This window comes from Protomyctophum bolini (genome assembly GCF_963924005.1).
Source record: "Protomyctophum bolini genome assembly, chromosome: 6".
In the NCBI taxonomy this organism is placed as follows: domain Eukaryota; kingdom Metazoa; phylum Chordata; class Actinopteri; order Myctophiformes; family Myctophidae; genus Protomyctophum; species Protomyctophum bolini.
Window position 1 is genome coordinate 43,355,581 of NC_137867.1, and position 11,331 is coordinate 43,366,911.

General features: G+C 48.4%; 2 protein-coding genes across 3 annotated transcripts in view; both read left to right on the forward strand.

The window, feature by feature from the left end:
* lnpep (leucyl/cystinyl aminopeptidase) overlaps window positions 1–11,331 on the forward strand; it is a 50,366-nt gene that overhangs the window by 20,314 nt on the left and 18,721 nt on the right. For both annotated transcript variants that reach the window (XM_080766528.1, XM_080766529.1), the window contains exons 4-7: window positions 144–255; window positions 819–1,076; window positions 2,076–2,266; window positions 2,428–2,566. In XM_080766528.1, coding sequence (XP_080622654.1) covers window positions 144–255; window positions 819–1,076; window positions 2,076–2,266; window positions 2,428–2,566 — 700 coding nt within the window. The remainder of the gene's footprint in view (window positions 1–143; window positions 256–818; window positions 1,077–2,075; window positions 2,267–2,427; window positions 2,567–11,331) is intronic.
* LOC308317484 (eukaryotic initiation factor 4A-I-like) lies at window positions 6,453–7,682 on the forward strand (the record flags this gene model as incomplete). Its single annotated transcript, XM_080766530.1, has 1 exon — window positions 6,453–7,682. The coding sequence occupies one exon, from the start codon at window positions 6,453–6,455 to the stop codon at window positions 7,680–7,682; it is 1,230 nt and encodes a 409-aa protein (XP_080622656.1).

Sequence of the window (11,331 nt, forward strand, 5' to 3'; positions counted from 1 at the left end):
TTAGCATCATTAACGCTGACTCTGTTTGACCAGATGGTGGTGTGTGTGTGTGTGTGTGTGTGTGTGTGTGTGTGTGTGTGTGTGTTACTGTATTCCAGGTCATGCTGGTGTGTGTGTTATTAACGTGTGTTACTGTATTCCAGGTCATGCTCGCGGCCCTCGGTTCGCACCATGGTGGTGTGTGTGTTATTCCTGGTCATCGTGGCGTCCATGTCCATGGTGCTGTACTTCCTGCCCGGCTGCACCTTCACCAAGGTGAGACGGGAACTTCCTGCGTAGAGAGGAAGCATGCCTATGGTGTTGTACGAACGTTGTCGGTCTGCTTCTTTGGCCATTTTTTTTATTTGAATCCTGAGGAGTAACTGTTCCGATGATATCTAAGCAGCTTTTGTCATTTTTTTCCCTCTCTGTTCTTAAACCACTTTCAAGCTACACACGCTTCTTCAATCGTACAACGGTGTCACAGCGACAGTATAGCCACACAGCGAGTGACATCGCGACGCATAATTGTGAGCTTGCAGATCAGCTGTTTTCTGTTACTGTAGATCGCTATAGCTTCGAAAAATGAACCCAGAATGGGAGGCATCCTATGGTTCGACATATCATTGGTTCGAAGGAGCATTGGTCCGACCGGATTAAGGTTGGTGAGGGGTGCGTTAAGGGTTGGGAGAGGGTTAAGGTTAGGTTTAGGTGTGCTGCCCTGTGGGAGGTTAGGGTAAGGGTTAGGGTGAGGGTTTGAGATAGGTTGTAGGACTAATGAAGTGTGTGTGTGTGTGTGTGTGTGTGTGTGTGTGTGTGTGTGTGTGTGTGTGCGACAGACGGGCTGCCCTAAGCCCAACAGCACGGCTCCCCTGGAGCCCGTCTACCCACAATCCACCACGGGCGAGCCTTTCCCCTGGGCAGAGTACCGCCTGCCGGCCAGCGTGCGACCTCTGAACTACGACCTCCACCTGCACCCTGACCTCCGCAGCCTGACCTTCAGCGGCCGCGCGGTGATCACGCTGTCGGTGCAGCACCCGACGCGACGCATCGTCCTGCACGCCGCCGAGCTCAACGTCACCAACGCCACGCTGCAGGCGGGTTCCCTATAGTGTACTGCCCCCTGTTGGCCAGGGGTCTACCTTATAGGTGTTATCAAACTGTAAATAGAAACTAAGCTACGATGACTAAAACTAAGACTGAATATACGGACAGTTTCGTCAACAAATAAATAAAATAAATAACTACGGTAGACTAACATGTTAGGAAGGGACTAGTGGACAAGAGGTCATTTTACACTTTGTTGCATGCTGAAAATAGCAGATCTATACAAGCTCACAACGCGTCGAAACGCGATGCGTTGTGAGCTTGTAGATCGGCCATTTTCAACAGTTTTCTTACATTTTAGAACTTCTTGAACTGAAATGGGACATTCTGCAATTTGAGTACTTTTACTTGATGTACTTCAAGTACATTTTGATGCCAATCATACTTTTGTAGCTTCCGGACAACAGAAAGTTTAGTTTAGTTCATATCTTTAGGACGTCACCCTTCACCAAATGCATTGTCCCAAGTTGTGCTTCTACAGCAAAGCTCATGAAATTGATTCATGAAGTGACTCACCACATAGACGCCAATCCTGAAAGAGGGAATTCACACTTTGTCAAGTCCCGCCCATGTGGTCGTGCCCCTCTTCGCACTCATTTGTTGCCGTTTTGTGGTTGGACAAAAATCCTACTACCGTTGAAATAAGGTGTTTTTTCAGTTGCTTCGTATTGATATTCTGTGCATTCATTTCTTATTTTAAACTTGGCGTCAGTGAAAAAAGGAACATCACAGGTGCAGCACAGGGCAGTCACCGTGTGTGTGTGTGTGTGTCTGCTGCTCCAGGTCGGCTCCGGTCCGGCCGGCGTGGTTCCGGTCCTGGAGTATACCGTCCCAGGCAGCAGATAGTGACTGTGTGTGTGTGTGTGTGATTGTGTGTGTGTTGTCTCCAGGTCGGCTCCGGTCCGGTCGGTGTGGTTCCGGTCCTGGAGTACCGTCCCAGACAGCAGATAGTGACTGTGTGTGTGTGTGTGTGTGTGTGTTGTCTCCAGGTCGGCTCCGGTCCGGCCGGCGTGGTTCCGGTCCTGGAGTACCGTCCCAGGCAGCAGATAGCGGTGTCGCTAGGCGTGGAGCTGCAGACGGGCCAGCGATGCGTCCTGACGCTGGAATACTCCGCCAGATTGTCTCACAACTATGACGGGTTCTACAACAGCTCCTACGTCAGCGTCAACGGGACCAGGAAGTATGTCGTTCCCTACAATTTAAATATTGAGCACCACTGACATAGAAACATAGGTATTTCAGAAAACTGTCAGAATTTAGAAGACTTTTTTTATTTTATTTCAACGTCAGGTCTAAATGGGTTAACCAGGAGCCGTCTCCTCTGCTTCTCATCCCCTGCAGGGTCCTAGCTGCCACCCAGTTTGAGCCTCTGGCTGCCAGGAAGGCCTTCCCGTGCTTCGATGAGCCATCCTTCAAAGCCACGTTCCTGGTCAGGATCACCAGAGAGCCTGGTTACATCGCCCTGTCCAACATGCCAAAGGTAAGGGGTGGACACGCAGATCCCACACACCATACCGACATGCCAAAGGTAAGGGCTGGACACGCAGATCCCACACACCATACCGACATGCCAAAGGTAAGGGCTGGACACGCAGATCCCACACACCATACCGACATGCCAAAGGTAAGGGCTGGACACGCAGATCCCACACGCCATACCGACATGCCAAAGGTAAGGGCTGGACACGCAGATCCCACACACCATACCGACATGCCAAAGGTAAGGGGTGGACACGCAGATCCCACACACCATACCGACATGCGGAAATCACCCGTCGCTCCCGACATGCGTTGGTACGACATGCGTTGCTTGCGGTTAGGGTTAGGTTAGGGCAGAGCCTTAGATATAGACAGAGTTACTACAGAGGCTAAATGTCATCAAATGGTGGTCCGTGGCTCGAATTGGTCTGAGAGGCTAAAATGTCATCAAATGGGTCTGAGAGGCTAAAATGTCATCAAATGGGTCTGAGAGGCTAAAATGTTATCAAATGGTGGTCCGTGGCTCAAATGGGTCTGAGAGGCTAATCATGTCATCAAATGGTGGTCCGTGGATCAAATGCTGAATGAATAATAGCCTTGATATGAAAAGGGTTGAAGATTGTGGATGTTACCTCGCTACGTGTTCCTCTCTGTGAAGGTTTTGGCAGAAAAACATGAACACAAGTCAAATGGTTGCGTTTCCTCTTTCCCTCTCTTTGTCCTGTAGTATGATTTGGCTTGACCTTTGCTCAGAATGGCCAGAAAACAACCACAGTGCTATTTCATTTGTTGCCATTCAACGTGAACTAACAAGGAAGCCTTATCTTACAATAAATGCAGATAATCACTGAACTGACTGTGATGCCCATCTATAGGCATGTATGGAGTCTGGAGATCCCCTCGTCCAGAGCCACAGATCCGACCGCTATGCCCATAAATGGTCATATGCATGTATGGGCATATATACTGGTGATTTCACACCAGGGATCTCCATATATGGGCATTAAAGGGGCCAAGGACAGACAGACATAGATTGGGATAATTATACTCATGCTGACACCTGCCACACCCATAGAGTAATACAAAGGATAGAGACTGAACCGGAGGGAATGCCCTCCACCTCTGACCACTAGGGCCGAGTGCTTCAACGCTGGAGAGCCTCCCTGGGGGCAGGTGTGGACCTGGCTGTTGTACATGTTCCACATGTGGCATTAAGCTGCATTCATGCATCAAGCTGCAAGTTAGTGGCATAATCTGGCCACAAGATGGAGCCCTTGGGGCAACAACATCAATCACATGTCAGTACAAGGGGGCCCAAAACACAGTATTGACTTTGAGATCATTGAGGAAGATGCTCCAGCGATCCTGGCGAGGAAGGGAAACGAGCACAAAGCGGAACATGGTGAAGAGGTTCTATTGACCATTTGCAGATCGCGGCCATCTTGCCATCAGAGTTTGGAAGCACTCGTTTTCAGTAAAGCAAATGTGCTGCTGCCTCCTGCATTATGTGCTAATTCAAAACAGGTGCTACGCAGGGCAGTTGAGTGCTATCTAACGAGCACTTCCAAACTGCATGGACAGAAAGTAACTCATAACATGTCTACAGTGGATTTTTATGAAACAAACACTTTGAGGTTAGAAAGAGAATAAGGGCCGATTCATACTCATTTTCAGTAGCACCGAAGAGCCGACTTTAGGACGGTACCCGCCCCCCCCCCCCCCCCCCCCGAACCTCAAATGACGTAGGCTCAGAGCCAAACCGACTTTTATTCGGCTCTAAAATAGGAGTATTAATCGCGCCCAATTCAAGCTTTCCGTACAGCTGCAATATTGGTGAGTTTGACGTTGTTTAATACAATCAGATAGGTCTTGGATGAATGGGCTGCCAATGGAAGTTGCACCTAGGTAGCACCTTGCCATTAACTTAAGATGACTGCAGTCTGCATATGGAGAATAGCATGCAGAAAGAAGACAGCATGCAGAATGACTATATGAACATCTCTTCTCTGCACTTGGCTGCTTACCACGATGAGCACAGCATAAAGCTAGACCCGGAAGTAAGCAGTGTTGTTTTTGGCAACAAACAAAAAAAAGTCGAAGTCGTACAATTTTCACACACGTTACCGCAGTGAAATTTGTTCTCTGCATTTGAGCCATCTCTTGGAGCCGTGAGCCAGTCTCTTGAATAGTTTTCACTTAGTTTTAGTCACATTTTAGTCACCTGGAATGTTTTAGTGTTAGTCTAGTTTTAGTCGACAAAATGTCATGAGATTTTAGTCGGTTAAATCTACAGTTGGTTTAGTCGACCAAAATGTATTTTGGCGGGCCTTGATGCCGTCGCAATGGCTGATTTTACACTTGCTGAAAATTGCAGATCTACAAGCTCACTTGTCAGCTTGTAGATCGGCTATTTTCAGCATGCAACCAAGTGTAAAAATTACATTTTTCGTCTTAGTTTTAGTCGTCGAAATCAACACTGTAAGTAAGGCTGGCAGTGATACATGCAACTAGGAGGATCCCAGTTGCTCTGAGGGACAGCGTTATTGAGCAGCTTATGGAGCTGTCACATGTGGGAGCATGCATTTTCAACTCGCATCGTTCCAAGTAGGTCAGAGCCGCTCTAGAGGCTCTGGACAGCGCCCCTGCCAGGGCCCAAATTAGCCAATAATTGATCACACCTGATCACCCCTAGATCTCGCATATATGGAGCTGGCCTGTTCATATTTCATACAACATGTCCTATATTTGAGCATGCCTGACACAGAACTCTGTATATAGGAATAAAGGGACACAAAGAGACAGCTACAGAAATCTCCATATATGGGCATACAAGGGACACAGACAGATGGGTGGAACGGCTACAATGGGCATGGATCTCTTTGTTAGATTCTTGACCGTCTATTATGGAGACAAATTGAAACGTGCCTGTAGAAAGCATAGATATATATATAAGAAAGATTGTGTCTATGAGGCATGTACTTTTAACCCATTCTGACCGGGAACCCGTTTTGGTGTTAGCATCATGTTATGCTTTAGCTATTGAAAAAAAGCAGATCTACAAGCTCATAGCGCGCCACCGAGTGGCGCGCTACGAGCTTGTAGGTCTGCTATTTTTGAAAAATCGAAGAACGACTGACATTTTTTAAATCTGATCTCAGGTCAAGAATGGGTTAATCAGACCAGTGTGTGTCCAGTGGAAACCTGGTATGAATCTGATCTCAGGTCAGAATGGGTTAAATAACCATAACTTGCTCAATTTTCAACCGATTTTCAAACGGTTTGGTTTGTTATAAACGTCAGAGACGTCCGCATACCTATATATGCTTTTATACGACGTTCATATGAAAAACAAAATTAAGCAGATAAGCATCCTGAATCATAGCCACGTTGACAACGTTTGTAATAAACCAACCCGTTTGTAAATCCGTCAGGATTTGAGCGAGTTATGGCTGTTTTTGTTTGAGCTGCTATTAAACATACTGTACTGTAGGCCCGAGGCAAGATGGCCGCCGGGTGAACTACGTCAGAGACTCCGCCTTGAGCCATCTAGCCTTTATATATGTCTATGGTAGAAAGGGCTTGACCTCCAGGTCTGTGTTGTCACGGTTACTGGATGCTCTGACATCATTTGCGTACATCTGACCTGGAACTCCATATATGGAGCCAGGCTGCCACATCAGCATCATTGTGTCCATATTTGGGGGATGGCTGATCTCGGGACACCTGCCATATATGGATATGGCTGAGTCACCGTGACATCATCTGGAATGATGAGATGCCCTCTCGGGAGAATATATAAAAGCCGCAGACTCGGGATACACTCAACATTCAAATATATCACTGTTTTCAGAGACTTTTTGACCCGAAAGAGAGAGAGATACTAAATAATGTCAGCCGCATATGAAGAGAAGAGAGACCACCAAGGTAGCGGGCCCGAGGGCATGGAGCCGGGCGGCACCATCGAGAGCAACTGGGACCAAGTGGTGGACAGCTTCGACAACATGGCCCTGGGCGAGAAGCTGCTCCGGGGCATCTACGCCTACGGCTTCGAGAAACCCTCGGCCATCCAGCAGCGGGCCATCGTCCCGTGCATCCAGGGCCGCGACGTGATCGCCCAGGCCCAGTCGGGCACGGGCAAGACGGCCACCTTCGCCATCTCCATCCTGCAGCGCCTGGACGTGAGCCAGGCGACCACGCAGGCGCTGGTGGTGGCGCCGACGCGCGAGCTGGCCCAGCAGATCCAGAAGGTCATCCTGGCGCTCGGCGACTACATGGGCATGCGGTGCCACGTGTGCATCGGCGGCACCAACGTGCGCAGCGAGCAGGCCAAGCTGCAGGGCGAGGAGCCGCCCCACGTGGTGGTGGGCACGCCGGGCCGCGTCTTCGACATGCTCAGCCGCCGCTTCATCTCGGCGCGGAACATCCGCATGTTCGTGCTGGACGAGGCGGACGAGATGCTCAGCCGGGGCTTCCAGGAGCAGATCAAGGACATCTTCCAGAAGATGGAGAGCGACACGCAGATGGTGCTGCTGTCGGCCACCATGCCCGACGACGTCCTGGAGGTCAGCAAGAAGTTCATGCGCGACCCCGTCTCCATCCTGGTGAAGAAGCAGGAGCTGACGCTGGAGGGCATCCGGCAGTTCTACATCGACGTGGAGAAGGAGGAGTGGAAGCTGGACACGCTGACGGACCTGTACTCCACGCTGACCATCACACAGGCGGTCATCTTCGTAAACACGCGCCGCAAGGTGGAGTGGCTCACGCAGAAGATGCACGAGGGCGAGTTCACCGTGTCGGCGCTGCACGGCGATATGGACCAGAATCAACGCGACGTCATCATGAAGGAGTTCCGCTCGGGCTCCAGCCGCGTGCTCATCACCACGGACCTCCTGGCGCGGGGCATCGACGTCCAGCAGGTGTCGCTGGTCATCAACTACGACCTGCCCGCCGCCCGCGAGAGCTACATCCACCGCATCGGGCGCGGCGGCCGCTTCGGCAGGAAGGGCGTGGCCATCAACATGGTGACGGAGGAGGAGAAGAGGGCCCTGCGCGACATCGAGAAGTTCTACAACACCGTCGTGGAGGAGATGCCCATCAACGTGGCCGACCTCATATAGACGGAAAATAGAGTTCTGTTGTGTGGATGTTCTCCCCGTGTCTCCTAGGTTAGGTACACCCTCTATACTGCCTCCCCCTGGTGTTCCTTCCACACGATTAGAAAAATAAATGCAAAATACAAAAAGAAAACGTTCTACAATGTGTGTTCTCCCTGTGGACCCCTGTGGGGCAGTGCTTCTCATGTCAAGGACCCCCCCTCCGCTCCCAAATTGATAGTTTATTAGATTTAGATTAGGTTAGATTTGTTTTTCCGGCTCTAAGTGATTTTCAACCATTTTGATTTCAAGGACCCCCAAAGTTTGACATGCATAAGGCTACGGACGGACCCCCATTTAATGGCCTTTATATCTCTGGGACCCCCCGATTTATATAGTAAAGTCAATGTCAACTTGCTATGCTGAATACATTTCATGCCCTTCTTCCCGAATCCCCCCTAAGCCCGCCAACAATCACAAAAAAGATTATCTTTTTCGCCAAAACTTGATGAGGAGGCGCTCTTATCATCATACATCATCATGCATCACATTCGCTGCTCAGCCAATCAGCTGAGCTAAACGGACGGAGGGGCAGACAGGCAGACAGACGAACATGCACACAAAGCTGTGCATGGCTCCCCTCAAAAAAAAGGAAGAAAAGAAATGGGCCTGAAATATTGCAGCTCAAGCCAGTGCTGGGCCGTTGACTATCATTGCGCACGTTCATGTTATTGGGGCAATAACACGTGAACGAATGTTTCATACGTGAAATACCCGCAAATGACGCAATGATAGTCACACAGCCAGCACGTTCACGATTTGGCCAAATTCATCCCAGAATGCACTCTGTTCCTACCCCGAAGGAGGAGTGAAATCGCCTCATGCGCTTTTGAGCAACTTAATGCAAGTGGATGGGAGGAGAAATCCAACTTAATGCAAGTGGATGGGAGGAGAAATCCAACTTAATGCAAGTGGATGGGAGGAGAAATCCAACTTAATGCAAGTGGATGGGAGGAGAAATCCGGTGGCGTCTATTAATATACTGTATACTCTTAAGGTTCTTCTTGTCCGCCATTCTTGACCCAACGTCGTGGAAGATTTTCTATAATACTGGATAGGATGGATTTGATAGGACAGACATCTCTGACATTTTGACTCCATATTTGGCTACTTCTGACCTGAAACTCTATAGATTTGTCCGGCTGCGTAGACTCCATATTTGGGTCATGGCTGACATTTTTCTTTTTCTTTTCTTTATTTTGAGACCCATTCGACCGAGAGAGAGAGAGAGAGAGAGAAGCCAGATAAACACACACTCAAAGCTGTGCATAGGAGGCGCTAGCGACCCTCAAAAAATAAATAAATCTCTGCAGGCGGCGATAATAAGATGGCCATAAAAGCTCAAGTCGTTCGCTGGTTGGATACTGGAGATTATGTCACTTTTTTTTTGTCACGCCGATTGGCTGAATGAGTTGTCTGTCAACGCTGCAGTACTCCTGCAGCCAACCATGCTTTAACATTTCCAAATACTGTACATGGAAATGTGATGTTGTTGGTTGACCATGCTAAGATCCCTAGTGATTTGAAGGGGGATTGGTTGACCATGCTAAGATCCCTAGTGATTTGAAGGGGGATTGGTTGACCATGCTAAGATCCCTAGTGATTTGAAGGGGGATTGGTTGACCATGCTAAGATCCCTAGTGATTTGAAGGGGGATTGGTTGACCATGCTAAGATCCCTAGTGATTTGAAGGGGGATTGGTTGACCAGACTACGATCCCTAGTGATTTGAAGGGGGATTGGTTGACCAGGCTACGGACATCCTAGTGATCTGAAGGGGGATCGGTTGACCAGACTACGATCCCTATAGTGATTTGAAGGGGGATTGGTTGACCAGGCTACGGACATCCTAGTGATCTGAAGGGGGATTGGTTGACCATGCTAAGATCCCTAGTGATTTGAAGGGGGATTGGTTGACCAGACTACGATCCCTAGTGATCTGAAGGGGGATTGGTTGACCAGGCTACGGACATCCTAGTGATCTGAAGGGGGATTGGTTGACCATGCTAAGATCCCTAGTGATTTGAAGGGGGATTGGTTGACCAGACTACGATCCCTATAGTGATTTGAAGGGGGATTGGTTGACCAGGCTACGGACATCCTAGTGATCTGAAGGGGGATTGGTTGACAAGGCTACGAAAATCCTAGTGGATCCGAGTATATGATCCACTCTAATCCGAGTGGATAGAGTGGGTCATATAATTGTCTCCACCAGGCCGAACTGCCGAAGGCATGGGGAGAGAGTATGTTTTGCACTCCGTCCGTGTGTGAGTCTGTGTGTGTGTGTATGCGTCCGTCCGTCCGTCTCTTACCAGCTAATCTCCGGCACCATTAACCCGGACGATGCCAACGATGAACCTCTGCCACCAGGAGGCCGACTTTTGTAAAACAATTTTTTTGATATTGCTCCTCCAGATTCTGTCCAGAAATCCCGCAAATCGTTACACACTATCTCTAGAGTCATGTGTTCAAGACGGATCTGTCCGATATTTCATATTCCATCCTAATTGGCTAACATTGGCTTTCAAAGTTTGCAGGATTGGCCTGTTTTGAACAAAAAGCCTCAAATCATGAACGCAGCGTGCAATTTACGTGAAATCTTTCACAGACTTTCCTACTAGGCTGAGGAATATATCCCACCCTTTTCACATTGGCCTGTTATAGCGCCACCGACAGGTGTTTTTTTTGCAAAACACATTTTTGGAACAAATTGCCTCAAATCATCCAATTGCCATCCAAGGCGTAAGAACAAATACCACCCTTTTCACATTGGCCTATTATAGCGCCACCAGGAGGCCACAACCTGACCTGGCCTGGTGGAGACCTGTCCTATTATAGCGTCACCAGGAGGCCACAACCTGACCTGACGGACATGTTTGTGCCAGCATGGATGATTACATTTATTTCTTGATCGCCTCTTGCTATGATTGTTTGACCATGACGTCATGGGCCGCTATGCTCCATAACAGGCTTGATAAGCCCAAAAGGGTACTCAATAAGCTTGTTATCGGATTTGATCAGGTATCGTTTATCGAGCTCCATCCCTACTTAGGGCCCTATTTCTGTCAGCGCGGAACCCCTTCATCCCTAAACGTTATATTCAAATAGTTCAACTAGCCGATCTACATGTACATCAACACGTGAGCTTCGGCTATTTGAACTATTCAGATATCACACCCGTGTGAAGTGAGGTGCGCTCTTATCATCGTACATCACCCGTTCATTGTCAATGGGAAATTAATCTTTGTGTAGGTCAAAAATAGCTGATTTACTCAACTACATAATTGATTCTCATTATGAAATTCTCCATTAGAACCTCTCAAAAAAAATCTAAATAGTTAAAAAAGGCAAATAAGTTTGGGGATAAGGGGTTTAGCACTTTGGGGACTGACGAAAAGAGGGCCCCAAGAGTCTCTCTTGTTCCCCAAAAATAAATCATAAAAACCACACCTGTGTGAAGTGAGGGGCACTCTTATCATCTTACAACATCCTCATGTTGCTATTATTATGTGATGTAATGATGATGTAAAACAAACTGTGTCAAAACAAACATTCAATTCTCTTTATTCTTAATGGCGTTTTTTAACCCATTTTGGGCCTGAACCCCTTTTGGT